The sequence below is a fragment of the Eurosta solidaginis genome, chromosome 1 (assembly GCF_040869045.1).
Source record: "Eurosta solidaginis isolate ZX-2024a chromosome 1, ASM4086904v1, whole genome shotgun sequence".
Lineage (NCBI taxonomy): Eukaryota > Metazoa > Arthropoda > Insecta > Diptera > Tephritidae > Eurosta > Eurosta solidaginis.
Genome location: NC_090319.1, coordinates 109,773,354 through 109,791,272, shown reverse-complemented (window position 1 = coordinate 109,791,272; position 17,919 = coordinate 109,773,354). Strand labels below are relative to the sequence as shown.

General features: G+C 38.0%; 3 protein-coding genes across 31 annotated transcripts in view; 1 reads left to right on the top strand and 2 right to left on the bottom strand.

Moving 5' to 3' along the window:
• LOC137236719 (uncharacterized) overlaps positions 1-16,063 on the bottom strand; it is a 296,244-nt gene extending 280,181 nt beyond the window's left edge. For 6 of the 8 annotated variants that reach the window (XM_067759684.1, XM_067759685.1, XM_067759686.1 and 3 more), the window contains exon 1: positions 15,178-16,063. In XM_067759684.1, the coding sequence (XP_067615785.1) occupies positions 15,178-15,984 (807 nt within the window). In that variant the 5' untranslated portion in view covers positions 15,985-16,063. Of the gene's footprint in view, positions 1-4,055; positions 4,175-15,177 lie in introns of those variants that run through there. The other 2 variants (XM_067759691.1, XM_067759688.1) reach the window with 2 other exon arrangements.
• The window catches only part of Hs6st (heparan sulfate 6-O-sulfotransferase), an 812,621-nt gene that overhangs the window by 99,150 nt on the left and 695,552 nt on the right, over positions 1-17,919 (bottom strand). The gene's annotated exons all lie outside the window — the stretch shown is intronic.
• Rim (Rab3 interacting molecule) overlaps positions 1-17,919 on the top strand; it is a 272,945-nt gene that overhangs the window by 28,915 nt on the left and 226,111 nt on the right. The window lies entirely within an intron of this gene.

Here is a 17,919-nt window from a genome sequence, read left to right as displayed (position 1 = left end):
CCGCATTCTATGAGAAGAATTATATTTGACAAAATTCACTCATTATCTCATCCAAGTATAATAACAACTAGAAAATTTATTCAAAATAAATATTATTGGCCTAACATGCGTAAAGAGATTAACGATTGGACTTCATCTTGCATCAATTGTCAAAAATCCAAAATTTCAAGACATACTAAATCTCCTATCCAAAAAATTCAAATACCATTAGGCCGTTTTGAACATATTCATATGGATATTGTTGGACCTCTTCCAGTTTCAAATGGAAATTGTTATATTTTAACAATTATTGACAGATTTTCACGTTGGCCTGAAGCTTATCCGCTTCAAGATGTTTCAACAAATACTATAGTAAAAACTTTTATTCAAAATTATATACCACGATTTGGTATACCATTAAATATTACAGTAGATCAAGGTTCACAATTCACCTCAAAATTTTTTACAGAATGAACTAAACTTTTAGGTTCTCATAAAATTCATACATCTCCTTACCATCCCCAAGCAAATGGCATGATAGAGAGATTTCATCGAACTTTAAAAGCAGCAATTATAGCATCAAACGACTCGATTCATTGGTCTGACATTTTACCATTCATTCTACTTGGTTTACGAATTTCTATTAAAGAAGATTTAAAATGTTCATCTGCTGAACTTGTTTATGGTCAAACACTTAGAATACCTGGTGAATTAATTATTTCAAATAGTAATAAAGAACATGATTTTTCTAATGACGCTCTTCATAAAATAAGAGAATATTTTTCGCTTGTTCGTTCTAAAGTTTTTCATCAAAACAAAGATAATTTTTTCGTTCCTAAACAATTAGAAAATTGTGAGTATGTTTTTGTTAAAGTTCTTCGTAAATCTAATTTATCTCTAAGAAACATAAAACATTTACAATTCAATACAAAAATACTATTAAAAATATTTCAATTGATTTACTTAAACCAGCAAACATACTTATTAACACTAATTTAAATACAAATACATTAAACAACAAAAAACAAAAAAAGGTTACATTTAATATTAATTAATAATTTGTTAGTTTCATATTTTCTTGGAGGGGGAGTAAATATAGTGTTAACTACTTTGTATTCTTTACTTTAATTTTTAAAATAATTTTTATTGAGTTTTCGTGTTACCTTAAAATTTTTGAATAACTTCAAAAAAGAAAATTCTAATTAGTTGGAAAATATTTAAACTCAAAAATAAACAAAAATAAATTTTTATATTTCAAACCGAAAATAAAAGATTTTTTTAAAATATCAACTTGAATGTTGATATACCTGTAAAATTAATAAGGCTCTGATAAATGACGTTGAGCAACACCAGCAGCTCTGTAAACCAAACATGACTTCATACAAGGTGAATCCCTTTCGTGCGATTTCTTTACCATAATGCTGGAGCAGATAATGCTAGCAGCAGATTTAAACCTTGATGGTACAATCTATTATAAAAGTGTTAAATTACTGGTGTATGCTGATGATTTTAATAATAATACCTGAACAAACGTGCTGAAATTTCTGCGTTCCCTGATTAGATAAGGAAGCAAAAACAGCGGGTCTTGCGGTAAATGGATACAAGACGAAGAGCTTGCGGTAATCCAAGAAAGATAAGGCATATTTTCGCCTTATCTGCCACGTCACTGTAAACGGATATTAATTCGAGGCTGAAGGCTTTCGTCTATTTGGGAAACAACCAAAGTTCTCCGGAGAATTTATGGTCCCGTCCGTTACACGCTTCACTGGTTAGGTCATGGTATGCGAACGGACGAAAACGCTTCGGCCAAGAAAGTAGTTCATTCAACAAGAGAGAGACATCCACTAATTTGGGAGAGGCAGGATGAGGAAGACTTGACCTCCCTTAGCTTGCGTGAGTTGTTACGAAACGGCCAAAATCGCTTTGGCGGCTGAGCGCCAATTAATGGTATTTAATTCAGAAGGTTTTATTTAAGATTTGAGTTGTTTCCAAGGTCTAGTTCCCGACAAACTGTCTTAGCCATACTAAGAGAGAAGTTACGCCCAAAAAAAGATTTAAAATTCATGAAACCGAAGAAAAATAGGGATTGATTTGGCACCATAGAATCGCATGTCTTAATTTTGAGAAGTAATTTTCTCAAGAACTATAATGTTTTTTTCTTATTTTTTTTAAATGGAGAAAATTGTATAAAAAAAATTATACAATTTAATAGTGTAACTGTCACTGCCGCAGATTTCTGGTCGAGGTCGCGTCTTTGCAGTCGAGTACTTTATGCACCGAGCTAATTCATAGATATAAATATTGTGAGAAATATTCAATCAAGTATTCTTGATTGAAAAAATGAAGACAAATTTTTCCTCAAAATAATGAAAAGCTCTCTTAAAAAAATGAGAAATTCTTCCTCATTACATTTATATTTTCCTCAGTTAGGAAATTTTTTTAGGAAATGTTTTTCCTTATCTTAAGTAAGTATTTTTTCCGAGTATTAAAGTCATGTAAAACCCAGGAATGGTTTTCAAAAATTAAATACTACGAATGTGTTCCTACCATGAACTGCTCATCAAAAAAATGCTGCTACCTTAGCTTTTTTCCTATAAATCAAAATATGCGCTAAGGCCCACTTTCTGAACGGCAAGTGGTTTTTTTTTCTGTCAGAGCTAATTTCCAAAATTTGTGAAAAATTTATGACTTTAACCCCTCATATCAGGTTAAATCTGAGTTAAAAATTTAACATTCCCTTCTGTAATTAGGATCGTAAGGTTAGAAAGTTTACAACAACTAAGCATGACGTGGCTGAATGCGTTTGTAACACATCACCAATCGTAGGAGTGCGGGTTCAAATCCCACTCCCGGGAGAAAAAAATCGTTGAAGAGATTTACAAGGTATAATCGAAGCTGTCGCCTTGTCCTTCCTGATGCCACGTTTTTTAAATTTTTCCCAAATTATTAAAAAAGTTCAATTCTGGGATAAATAGGCAAAATTTTATAATATTCTATGAATTTCTCTTGATTTACTTCAGAACAATTTCTTACTCATCGTCATTAAGAGATGGCGCTAAGTTCCTTAGGCGATTCTGGTCGTTTCGTAATATATCACGACAATTATCCTCATTCGGCGATAACTCACTTCGATTGGAAGCACAACAGCAGATAAATCCTTCCTCCATACTGCTACTAGAAGAGGAAGAAGAAGTCTTCCTCCTCATTTAACCCATCCTTATATCTCATTTGAAAGTCGTCGTCGGCATCACGGACAGGACTATATATTGTAACGAATTTAGTGCAATTCCGCTTACTTGAAACCTTCTACTATCGTTCGTATCGCTAAACTGTTGAATAAATAATTCCAATATTCAATAATGCAAAATGGTCTTTATTAGAGTACTTCACAATAACACTTATACTTCGCAACCAATAGCGTGCTTAAATCAAACTGATTGTCGTGCCTCAACTGTTGCTGCTTTTATAGTGTTTTGTTTCCTCGTTGACATATTTCTAGGCGGTTCTATTCTAGAATTTACTAGTTAGTTAGCAGCTATAAAATTACCCACTATAACTACGTTTATAGCTTCTCATATGCGCGTGCATGTGTGAGTGTTACTTGCGCATCTCAGATAAGATACATGCATGTGTTTGTGCGTTTTCTCTCCGCTGCGTGTACGTGCATATGTGTAGACATAATGATTGATTCGTTTATGTAGATAAAAGTGACTGCCTGCTTTATTGTTGTTGTGGCTTCATTTACTTAGCATCAGACTAGTGATGTGAATATCACTTTAGTATTCATCACAATATCATTCGGCGAACTTTTCTTTCTTTTCTATCTTTCCCAATACCTTCTAAAAGAGGAGTACCGGTGCGTAAGCGTAAATTTTTTTAAGAGTAGGTAGTGTTTTAATTCTGTCCCCTCGCAGTGCTTTCAATTGACACTTTTAACATTGTGATATCAGACCAAGTGGCAATTGTTCCCCTATTCAGTGCTTATGGAGGCGTTCTTAACTGGTTCAGCCGAAGGTGGTTTTAAATAATCACATCCTTTCATTAATTAAAATATTTATATGTATATAGTTCACAATTCAGCGCAGTTGTCTAGCTCTACATCCGGATGTCACCAGTTCGTAAGTAGTCGTTAAATCTGTAGTACGAGGACAGTCACGCAAAGCGAAAGTTTCGTTCCAGGATGTTATAGAGACCGCTATATAAAAAATAATGAACCAAACAGACTTGCAATAATTTTTTTTGTAAAAATTTCTAGCTAATATCCTATTCCGACTTTCGCTTTTACTATCAATTTCGCCTCCATTTCTGATTAATCAAATTCCAAAGATCCTATTTCGATGGCAAGTTCGTCTAAATCACTTCCGTAACATCCCTATTTTTCACCATATATCTAAGAATTCGTCATTGTTCAGACTGCTGACCCTTATGTAGATACATTATCACGTAATAGCTAAAGTTATAATACAATGAAATACCCGTTTTCCCCTCACTTTTTATACATTTCCCTTGCACAACTAAAATTAATTAAAAACACCAACATATATTATTGTTATTGCTACTCCCACAGTCATTGATAGTGATTTTTATTATATAAACTTGTTGCTCTAAATTGTTTATATATTTACATAAATATATGTCTGTATAAAAAATTAACGTCACAAGCCACAGGAAGGCTTCGTTCATACGCTAAGGGTATGTCGTCAGATATTTGTGTATGAGCGTGGGCAGTAAAAAAAGGGTGGGGTCTCAGAATCTGCAAAATAATCAGGTTAAAGTTCATGTGAAATTTGGCATAGTAATTTGTTTTTTACTTTAGTGCCGTTTATGAATATTCAATGAAACATCTGATACGTATTTTATCATGATGTTAAAGGCGTGAACGAAATGGACAAGCTTTAAGGAAATATGGCCCCGGGGAATAAAATCCAAAGGCTTCTCTGTCCAGGTCACGCTAAGCGAATTAAGAAAAACACCTGACACTGAAATTTCCCCTAAGCTCCGGAAAACGCAATGTTTCAATTTTGGGTTGCCATTGGGGAGGCTAGGTTAGGGAAGACTGGATTAAATTTTCTAGGAACAACTTGTGCCCTAATACGTTTATGTTGGCTATTTCGGGTTATCATCATGATAACTTATTGGTATTCAACTTATAATATTGCAACTATTTAAGTCCATCAGTTACTTCCACAAACATGCATTAAATCATCTTTACTTGGAAATTCCGATGAGCCAATCGCGACACCGTTGATTTCCTGGATAAAACAGATATTAATCTGAATAATTGTACATCAGCGCCGGTACTTGCTAAGGAATTCATAACAAATGAAGGATTCAACCATCTCGTGAAATTTGGGAAAAATAATTGCCTGCTTTTGTGTGTATGCAAAAATTTAATTTTTTTAGATTATTGAACATTGATGCAATAAAACCAGATAGGTGAACTTAGTAGCAGCAAACCTTTGCAGGACATCAAAACAGATTTATTAAGGAATGCATTCCATTAGGAATAATTATTCTTTTGATTGCAGCCTTAAAGGATTGCAATACTTTTTTCTTAGCCCGGAATAATTAATACAAAATTTTATTGATATCTTTTTTTATTCCTCACTTTTTATTTCATGGATTGCATTCATTGGACTGTAATACTCGGAATAATGCATTCCCCAATTCTTTGCATTCCTTTTGCTTTTCAACATTATTGTTCACGTGCGGAATGCTTTTAAGTTTTGTCATTCCATAAAAGGAATGCTCTTAAGTTAATTCTATCTTTATACATGAGGTATGCAAAAAGCAATAACTAATCCGGTCATGAGTTTTAAAGGGGTGGAGAGGGACAAATTTTTGGTACTATTTTGCTACTTTTTCACTACTTCAGTATTGCAATATGCGGGAATAAGTCAAATTCTATGTATCTCTACATTGAAGAGAAAAGTCGAAAGAGAATGAAAAGTCGAGGGAGTTGAAGAAAATTTGGAAAAGTAAAGGGATAAAGACGAAGATAATTAGTGTTTAGGCCACAGGCCTAAATATATCTCCCCTCCCTCGTAACATAATTTTCTTCGTTTACTACCACATATGCATGCTTGTGATCACTAATACACACAGGCATGTGTGAGTGGTAGTACGCATGTATCTTAGAGTTTTACCGCTGTGAGCCCGCGGTATAGCAACTTTGTTGCCGGGAAACCCAACGAAGGAGCTGTATCTCGGGTTCATCGGCTCATGTCGCAAAGAGGCTCGTCCTCTTTTAATCCAGCAGCCAGCAAAGGAACACGTAATCGCCCGTTCACGTAAGTTAAACTTTTCAAAATTATAATCACATATATATCATTTTCCACAACATTTGTTAAACCTTTTCTTAACACTTGTTGTATTTATATAAATAAAAGCACTTTGTGAATTCTTTTTATTAATACGAAATCCTTTTGGTGTTTTTATTTTCTTCCCCCTTTTTTCGCCTTAACTATTATTTAACAAATACGTGGGTGCGCGCCGTTGCCACCACGCATTTGTTCATGGTCCTTCGAGCCACTTGTTGTGAAAACAAAGTTCACCACAAATCAAAAATAAATTTTAGGACTACTTCGGTGACATCTACCGACATAAATCAAATTATAAAATGTACTAAAGGCGCTAAAGCGACAGCCACATCGCTTGGATGCCTGCTAAATCCATTCTTTCTTCCTTTCTTTGCGCGCATAAGTATTGACTTATGGCCTTTAATTTTTTATTTCAATTAAATTTTATTTCAATAAAATGTTTTTTTTGATAATATCTTAGAGATAATTTTTCTTTGTTTACGCCACCCAAACAACATTCCGTCAACCTCAATTTGGGCATGATCAATGATACCAATATTCTTTCAGATCATGACCCGTTACCAAACCTTATTGGCCAAGTCAGAGGGAGGCGCAAAGCGTTTCGACGTAGCTTGCCAGCTATGCGGCAGGGATCATAGCCTTAGGATCTGTGCCGAATATCGAAAAAAATCCCCAGAAGAGAGGTTGCGGGCAGTACTTCTGCATAAGTACTGTCCAAACTGTCTGTCGCCTTTCCACCGCGTGGACAAATGTAACAGCAAGTATCGCTGCAAGAGGTGCCAAGAGAAGCACCACACCACGCTGCATTTAGATGAGCGTCGACCGGTAAGCGACGAGACGACCACAAACGGCGAAGACAACACGTCCGACGATGCGTTGTCGATCAACCTCTCGGGGCCGGCTAAATCCTGGGCTCAGCAGGTGGAGGAAGAGGAAATGGAGGAAGAGAGAGCGAAAATGGAGGAAGAGCGGGCAAAAACGGAGACAAGACCGTCAACGGTAAATCATGGGATGCGCAGTTTCCGGCCGCTGTTACAGCATGAAAAAAGCGCGGCGAAAGCAAACAAACCTCGAAACCAACAAAATAATTGGCGGCACCGTGAGGTCGGATCCCATCGAAACTCAGATAAATCGTCCAAACTCGCAAGGCAGCAACGGCGAAAGAAATCGACGCCATACTCTCTTGAAGCCCAAAGTACAATGAAGCTAACGCGCGACACTCCGGAAGGCTTCCGGACAGGGCGGCTGCTCCAGGCCACACCATCGCCCATCATGCGGCCTTTCGTGCCCATTGCGCCGACGGCCATCGTACGAATCGCATCGCGTGGGCATTTACACCTGGTTCGGGCTATTATTGATCCCTGCGCCACTAGCACGATCGTCGATGCGGAGCTGGTACGCGACTTACAATTGGAGCGCCAAGGGCATGGACAATGCACCCTCATACTGCGCGGCAAATTCGGAGCGTCGGCACGCATAACAACCCAAGCAGCCGTCGCCGAAAGCCATTTCCGTTTGAGTCCACCGTCCAATGTGGACCCCAAGATTGCCGCGCCCTTTGAGTTCATGCGGCTGGCTGATCCGCAATTCTACCGCTCATCACCGATACGGCTTACACTCGGCGCTGACATTTACGCCGAAATGATGGTGAGCGGTACACCGGCATCGACAGTTGGCGGTCTCCTAACCCAACCGACCGTGTTCGGTTTGGTGGTCTCGGGAGCCTGCCAAAAATAAATATCCGACTTTCACGCCTCACACATGCGCCATCTTATATATCTTTAAGTAAATATGCACGGAATTTAAAACCACGTACGTATATCTAATAACTTCTTTTCATTTTCCACAGGAGAGCGAAACGTGAGGTCAACCATCTGGCGTGCAGTGCTTGCAGTCCGCATCTGCACTGCCTTCTTTCATTAGCGCCTTACTGGACGTGCGATCACGTGGCATCCCTTTTTTTAGTGTTTTCTTTGTTGCTTACGGCAAGGGGGCCGGTATGTTTAGGCCACAGGCCTAAATATATCTCCCCTCCCTCGTAACATAATTTTCTTCGTTTACTACCACATATGCATGCTTGTGATCACTAATACACACAGGCATGTGTGAGTGGTAGTACGCATGTATCTTAGAGTTTTACCGCTGTGAGCCCGCGGTATAGCAACTTTGTTGCCGGGAAACCCAACGAAGGAGCTGTATCTCGGGTTCATCGGCTCATGTCGCAAAGAGGCTCGTCCTCTTTTAATCCAGCAGCCAGCAAAGGAACACGTAGTCGCCCGTTCACGAAAGTTAAACTTTTCAAAATTATAATCACATATATATCATTTTCCACAACATTTGTTAAACCTTTTCTTAACACTTGTTGTATTTATATAAATAAAAGCACTTTGTGAATTCTTTTTATTAATACGAAATCCTTTTGGTGTTTTTATTTTCTTCCCCCTTTTTTCGCCTTAACTATTATTTAACAAATACGTGGGTGCGCGCCGTTGCCACCACGCATTTGTTCAATTAGAGTTAAAGAGCTTTTGTTTGAGAAAAAGTAGGAGTAATAGTAACAAGAAAAGTAAGAATAACGTTAGAATAGAATTAAGGTAATAGGAAGAGTAAGACATAGATAAACGCAAGAGAAGGAATAGTAATGGAATAGGGGGAAGATGCACTGAGGAATGAAAGGATTAGCAAAGTTGAGTGGGTCGCTTAGGTAAACTGGAAAAAACGCAGAAAAGAGACGAAATAAGAGGGGAAGAGAACGGATATATTAAGAAAAATGTCTATTGGGTTTCATCAAAACGCTGGAAATATTAATTCTGGCTTTTAACTTTTAAAGCGTTGGCCAAAACTGTTTAAAATAAATATCTTTTAAGCAACTTACTTCCTTTTACACCATTCACCTCCTACTGCTCAACGAGCCTTACTTTTAACGTTTGCTTTAAGAAGTTAAATGTTGAGTCTTTGGACCATATAAAAAAATGAAATAACTCCTATATATTTTCGATACAAATTGGGACTTATTTCATTATGAAATAGCTCCCAATTCATTGGACTTACTTCGTAATGATCTTTATTCATTTCACGTTGCTTACAGACTAAACTTACGACTAAACTTCAAGTAATTGAGCAGTTCTCCAAATGTGATTTTATGTATATATTCCAGTGAGTACGAGCCTACAGTATATAGTATAAGAGAGAGCATAGTTAATAGTTACACTGTATGTGTTTTCTGGTATACCTATGTGTACACTCATGTTAATATATTGCTGTCCAATACATTACAATACCCCCTTCTTAACTTAAATATGCCTTCCCATATTTAATAATTTACATTTGTATTATAAAGTTTCCATTTAGCAGTGATAATTTAGTTTTATGCCTTATCATTTTTTTAGTGAATTACTCTACTTCTCACCTTATATTTATAATCTGGGTTTTCGTTTTCTGTGGTTGGTACATCTTCAGAATTTTTCGTTTCTAGCTCTTTTTCGGCTTCATGTGTGTCTACTGAATTTCCATAGCTTCCAACGGTTATACCTTTATTGGAATCTAAGCTTTCATGCGGTAGCAGATCACGCGAATCATTAGAATTGTATTGTAACGAATTTGCTGCAAATCCTCTTATTTGCAATCCTCTGCTAAGTTCGAATCACTAAACTGTTGAATAAATAACTCCAATTTGTAATAATGCAAAATGGCCTTTATTAAAGTACTTCACAATACACTCAAACTGTGCAACGAATAGCTTGCTTAATAACCACACTGATTGATAGCTCAATGAAACTCTACTATTCAAAATAATACTGCTATTGCTCGCTAGATATCGTCTTAATCGCAACCGCTTGACAACTCAAATCAAACTGAATTACTTCTTACTCGCCTGCACTGCTTTTATAGTTTACGCTGCATACTTCTAGGCTCTTCGATTTCCAGAAGTTACTAGTTGTTTCGGCTACAAAATCGCCAGCCACAACTACGTGCACAAATTATTGCTCTCTCTTGTGACAACTCAGATAAGATATATGCATGTATTTGTGCATTGCCGCTCCGATGTTCGTATACGTACATATGTATAGACGCAATTATTTATTCGTTTATGTAGATACATAATGATTGAATTATTGATGTGCATTCACGTCGCTGGTTAGCATCGGCTTAGAGACGATAGCATTGCTCAGTGCTACTAACATTCGTTACACTGCCCTCCACCTAAGTCTGATCGTCCCGATCAGACAAATCTCTCAATCTAAACGCTGCTAGCATCGCCAAATGTACCACTCTTCTATTTCGTGATTTCCCAATTGCTTGTATGCGGTAGATGATATCACTTATCTTCTTCACAATCTTGTACGGGCCTTCCCAACTGCACCGTAATTTGGCTGGAACACCTTTCCGCCGGTGAGGGTTGTTTAACAGTACCAAATCTCCCGCCAAGAAACCTTCCGAATTAAAGTTCTTGTCATGCCAGTGTTTCATCTTACTGCTCGTTACCCTGGGCCGTTCCTTCACACTCTGTTGTTTGGTCAATGAACCACTTCGTAGAGCTTGCGCTGGACGGATTTGCTTTGCATAATCGGTATCGTTCCCACATTTCACAACAGTAGTGCGCTCCGGCTTGAAACTACCCTCGCATTCCTTCTCGGAAATTCGTTGCTTTGTTTTCCTGCGTCTTTTAGATTTTGTCAATGCCAGTGTTTCTCTCGCAGGTACTTTTGATTTTGATTTATTTGGCCCATTCGATCTATCAACCTTTGCCTTTGACTTTCGTGGTCTTTGTCGAGTCTTTTCCACCAGTACCCGATTACTGCTTAACCCTTTTTCCAAACTAAAGTTAAGTGGTATGTCCTGGTTCTTATAGCGCATAATTTTTCTCCGCATATCGATCCTGACGTCATGGTCAACCAAGAAGTCCACTCCCAATATGACTTCATCAACGATCTCCGCCACAACGAATTTGTGTAGAACCATGGCTTTTCCAATTAATACCTCACATACCACTTCGCCTTGAACTTGGTTATACTCGCCAGTGACCGTACGCAACTTTGCTCCAGGTAACGGTTTTACTCTCCTGTTGACCAAGTCAGATCGGATCAAGGAATGAGATGCGCCCGTATCTACAGTCAGTACTCGTTCTTTGCCATCCACATTCCCTCTGACGGTAATACTGCTCGATTTTCTACCAATTTGCGACACAGATATCACAGGGCATTCAATAGCTGGATCTAGCCCTCTACCTCTTACTCGCTCTTTCTCATCTCCTCCAGTTTTGCGTTTACGGCCACCCACATTGTTGGAACTATTAAGACCAAGATCGCAATGACATGCTATGTGACCGGACTTCCCGCATTTGAAGCATTTGATAACTTTTTCACTTCGCTTTTGCGATCCTTTCAGTGCCTCCAATATTGCGTCTACCCACTCTGGCCTGTCTACTTCCACACGGCGTGCTTTGAAAACTGGCTTACACAGAAGCGACGCTGTTTCCTGAATCAGAGCATGTGATACCGTTTCTGCGAATGTTGGCTTTGGGTTTGCGTATGTAGCTCGCTTTGTTTCGAAATCCCGTATGCCATTTATAAAGCTTTGAATCTTTACCCTTTCAGTGTATTGCACGGGTGCGTCCGCATTCGCTAAATGTGCTAGCCTTTCAATATCCGACGCAAACTCTTGCAATGTTTCCCCAGGCCTCTGGAAGCGGTTCAGCAACTCCATTTGATATATCTGTCTCCTATGCTCAATTCCGTATCGTCTCTCTAGAGCGTCCATCAATGCTTCATAACAGTTCCGTTCGCCCTCTGGAATGGTTTGTAAAATCTCAGCTGCAGGCCCTTTCAACGCCATGAACAATGCAGCAACTTTATCTTCCGCATTCCAGTTGTTCACTGCTGCGGTCTTCTCAAACTGTAGCTTGAAGACCTGGAAAGGAACAGAACCGTCAAATGATGGTGTTTTTACCTTTGGATTGCTTGCTGAAACAGCTGGGCGGTTTAGTTGTAACTGCTCCATACGACCTTTTAACGCTTCTATTTCGGCATCAATTTTGTCCTCGAGTTGTGAAATTTTTGCATCCTGCTCTTCCAGTTTCACAAAGAGCTGCGATGATACCTGTTCCGAAATTAGTGCCGACATTTCAGATATACGTGCCTCTTGCGCTTCCAGTTGAGATGCCAAATATGTCTTCTGTTCTTCCAATTGTGATGTTATACGGGTTTCCTGCGATTCCATCTTCGATGTTATGCGTGTCTCCTGCGATTCCAATTGTGATGACATGTTGGTGGATATTTGCGATGACATTTCTGTTATACGTGCCTCTTGCGCTTCCAGTTGGGATGCCAGTTGCGACGACATTGATGCTACTGTCGATGTTTATGCAGATATTGCAGCCAATATCATGTTCAAGTCTGTGCTGGTAACCGTCTGCGATGTTTCGTTTTTCTCTTCAATTTTTGTTGTTGTTTCGTCCCCATCAGGATAAAAGACAAACTCGTCCACATCAATTCCTTGCGACTCCATTACCTCTCGTAGCCGTGCTTGAAGTTCGATCTTATTGCCGGTTGTATTTAATCCACGGTTCACCAACTCCTTTTTCAGTTGCTGGATCTTCAATTCACTGAACTTTGCCATGTCCAAGTTGTATTCCCAATCTTCGGAATTTATTCAACAATTCCTCTTCTGACACCAATTGTAACGAATTTGCTGCAAATCCTCTTATTTGCAATCCTCTGCTAAGTTCGAATCACTAAACTGTTGAATAAATAACTCCAATTTGTAATAATGCAAAATGGCCTTTATTAAAGTACTTCACAATACACTCAAACTGTGCAATGAATAGCTTGCTTAATAACCACACTGATTGATAGCTCAATGAAACTCTACTATTCAAAATAATACTGCTATTGCTCGCTAGATATCGTCTTAATCGCAACCGCTTGACAACTCAAATCAAACTGAATTACTTCTTACTCGCCTGCACTGCTTTTATAGTTTACGCTGCATACTTCTAGGCTCTTCGATTTCCAGAAGTTACTAGTTGTTTCGGCTACAAAATCGCCAGCCACAACTACGTGCACAAATTATTGCTCTCTCTTGTGACAACTCAGATAAGATATATGCATGTATTTGTGCATTGCCGCTCCGATGTTCGTATACGTACATATGTGTAGACGCAATTATTTATTCGTTTATGTAGATACATAATGATTGAATTATTGATGTGCATTCACGTCGCTGGTTAGCATCGGCTTAGAGACGATAGCATTGCTCAGTGCTACTAACATTCGTTACAGTATGTATCGCCTTCGTTTGAGGCGTTACATGCTATGATTTGATTTGCGTGACGCTTCCCAATTTTATCCGAAGCTATGATTTTTACCTTGAAGGTCTGTTGGCCTAGTTTTTCTAAAATTTCACCCTTGGTCCAACTAACCTTTCCCGGTATCGAGTAATCCCTAGCAATAACTTTGTCGCCTTTTCTAAATTGGTTTTCCCTATTTCCACAATAATATCTCCTCTGCTTATGTTGCTGATCTCTTATTTTATTTCTTACCGACTGATATGAATTGCTATCAGTTTTTCTTTTGGGGTTCAGTACGTCTAAGCGAGTACGCAGTTGTCTGCCAAACATAAGCTGGGCTGGAGATATGCCTGTAGTACTGTGCACTGCATTACGATAGTCCAATAGAAATCTATTCAAAACATCATGGAAATTGGTTTCCGTAGTTTTATACAAGCCTCTCCTTAACGCCGTTTTTATTAGGTTTACACAATTTTCGGCTTGGCTGTTGCTGGCAGGATGACCGACTGGCGAAGTTATGTGCTTAATTGCATTTCTTTCTAAAAAAACACCCTCTAAATGCATCAAAAGACCTTCTATCATTCTTTGACAAATTGCTGGGGCCGATGCCAGCCCATACACTAGCCTCGTGTACTGAAAAAGTCCTTTTGTCATCGCGATTGTAGTCAACTTGCGTGATTCGGGGTTAAGTTCAATTTGTTGATAAGCCGTAGATAAGTCGAGTTTCGTAAACTCTTCGCCCCCATGAAGTTTCGCAAAGAGATCTTCAATCCTCGGTAACGGGTACTGTTCTACTATTAAATTTGGATTAACCGACACTTTGAAATCTCCACAGATTCTAACCCCCCCCCCCCCCATCTTTTTTGAGAATAGGCACTATCGGTGTAGCCCACTCGGAGAACACCACTGGCTCAAGGACTTTTAATTGTACTATGTTGTTGATTTCTTTCTCCACCTTTGCTTGGATCGCCAGCGGTACCGGCCTTGGCTTAAAAAACCTTGGTGTCGCTTTTTCGATCAACTGCAACCTCGCTTGGCCCTTGTTGAAACAACCTAAAGTTCCATCGAACAGTAACGGAAATTTTTCCACCACCCTAGGCACTTCTACACTTTCGCTGGGCAGTGTGAAGTTTAAATTAGCGATATTTAACCCAAACGCTCTTAAAAAATTCCTGCCTAGTAATGGCGGTCCCCCATTATCCACTACTAAGAATTTTACCACTTCGCGTTTGCCTTTAAACTCCACCAGTCCGTCATAACTACCAACAGGGTATATTGCTACGCCATTATACGTTTTTAATATAACGTTTGTACTTACAAGCTCACTTCTGCTAACTAAGTTTGTGAACCGTGCTGCCGAGAGGATACTGAATTCCGAACCTGTGTCCAACTCCATACTAATAGGCATTTTGTTCAGGTGAACATTTAATTTTATTGGACCATCGTTTACAGATTGCAGTGCGAACAAATTCATTTCGCAATCCTCCGCAAATTTTAGTTGTGTTTCCCTAACCGTACACACTTTTTTAAATGCCCTATTTGCTTACAGTTATGACACTTAAAGTTTTTATACCTGCATTCTCTGCTTACATGGTTCGATTTTCCACATACCGTGCACTGCTTCCCTTGTCTTTGCTGTCCGCGTTTTTCTTTGCTGCCTTTGTTCGCTGACTGCGGCTGTTTCTGTTGCCGTCGCTGTTCGTTGCTCTGCTGCGGTGGCTGTTGCTGCTGCTGTACCTTTTTGCCCTTGCTTTGTACATAGTTCAATGCTTCTTGCGGTTCTTCCTTAATCGAGTCACCGAGGCGTTGAGTATATATATACTCGGTGGTGTTCGCAATGTCCACCGCCTTCTTAAAATCACACGCTATCGTTTCCATGAAAATTTTGTCACGCGCTGGACCTTTCTCCAATCCCATGATAAATTTGTCTCTCAGTGTGTCGCTCAAACATGCACCAAATTCACAATTTAATGATAACGACCTTACCCGGACGGCCCACTCGTTTATGGACTCTGTTGTCATTTTCTTTGCCTCATAGAATTTATAACGCTCTGCAAACGCTGACGCCGGTGGCTTAAAATGCGCATCCATAACCTCTACGCAACTTTTAAACGTCGTCGCTGCATCGTCTACCTTTTGTGGGCACATTAAATTTTGCAGGAGAATATAAGATACCTCACCGATTGACGTTAGAAAGATTGCTTTTTTTCTTTTATCGTCCGTAATTTCATTTGCGATAAAGAATTGGTTCAATTGTTGACGGAATACATTCCAATTATTATCCTCGTGCCTATAATGTGGTACACTACCAATAATTTGAACGGCCATTTTACTTGCTGTCGTATGATTTTGTGAGTTCTGCTTTGCCTCGTCGCCACTGTAATGATCTTTATTCATTTCACGTTGCTTACAGACTAAACTTACGACTAAACTTCAAGTAATTGAGCAGTGCTCCAAATGTGATTTTATGTATATATTCCAGTGAGTACGAGCCTACAGTATATAGTATAAGAGAGAGCATAGTTAAAAGTTACACTGTATGTGTTTTCTGGTATACCTATGTGTACACTCATGTTAAATATATTGCTGTCCAATATATTACAGATACAAATTGGGACTTATTTCATTATGAAATAGCCCCCAATTCATTGGACTTACTTCGTAATTTTTGCTGGTAATTATTTCATAATTAAATAACTCCCAAATGAAACAATCCCCAATAAAATTTCTTTGGGAGTTATTTCATAATTTTTTGAGATTGGGAGTTATTTTGTTTTTATTGGGACTTACTTCATTGTTTGTAATTCAGGCATTGGGAGTTATTTCATTTTTGTTGGGAGATATTTCATTTTCTTAGAATTACAATTTTATCAAACTATGACGTTGTTCTAACAGTTTCTATGGGTAGGCTATGTATTAAGGGACCAATTGGTTTTATTTGTAAACTAAAGGGGTTTGAACTTTGAAATTTTGCACATAGGTTCTCAGGGAGTTCCCCAACGAGAATCAGTAAGTAATTTTTAATTGTTATTAACAATTTACTAGTAATTAGTAGTTAAAGTTACCACGGTATAGCTATCACTTTATATCTACATACGAATACTTTTACAAGAATATACATAAGTACACTTTATAATGTTTGTAAAACCACAATCAACTATTTTCATTTGTTTAAATTTGCGTATTATTGTAAAATTTAATGATTTATTTGTTTACTTTCCGCGAACACAAGCATACAGCCATTTTATCTGATTCACTGCTTGCTTGGTGGTACCAGGTGCTTTAAATTGTTCCAACGAATGAAAAATTTTTAAATAGCACCAACGAAGAAAATGGACCTTTGTCATTCAACTCTATTTATTTATTTTACAAAAAAATAGAAAATTTGGAATAAAAAACCGCGCGATGCACAGTAATTCTGCGTAGAACACCTTTCTGCATAAGCGGCCTTCGGCCGCGCTTATAAAAAATAACCCTGGGCTACGCCATGCCTAGTCCGGGTGTGTAGTATAACCGTGACTTGTTCCCTTTATTTTTTACTTTTAATAAATTATGTTAATTTCATAAAAAAAATGCGATTTTTTAAAATAAATTACGTTTACTTCGACGACACTATTCAAGTTTTCTTATAATTGTAACTTTTACATATGTACATAATAGTTTGCTGTATTTTTCAAATCTCATTGTAACTGATTACATGGTATAAAGATACCATTTCAAATTTTGATTTGGGACTCATTTCATTTTTTTGGGACTTATTTCATTTGGGAGTTATTTCATTTTTTTTTGGGACTTGTTGTTTTCTTTATGAAATAATTGGCAAATATTGGGAGTTATTTCATTTCCTTCTTTGGGAGTTATTTCATTTATTAAAGTTGGGAGTTATTTCATTTTTATTGGGAGTTATTTCATGGGTTATTTCACTGCACCGGAATTAACGCCACAAAAAAGGGAGTAATGCCCGGGGTCGTATTTCATATATAATACGGAATACAAACTGCATGCGTATATAATAATGGGGTTTTTTTATGATACTAAAAAAAATGTGCATAAAAAATCAATAGAGTATTACAAAGAGACTCCGTCTTGTAATACTAAATTCACATGTCCGGTTTTATTGCGTCATGGATTTGTAAATTTTTTAATTTATAAAATGTTTTCAAAACATAAAGCAACGCTGGATTTCCGAAAACCATGCTAATAAAAAAGTAATTCTTCTGGACTATTCAGTTTTTTTTTTTCTTTTTGAGCTGACTAAAAGTCACATCAAATTAATTAGTTTGAAGCAATTTTTGGTAGACTACAAATTATATAATCTGTGTCGATCGTACA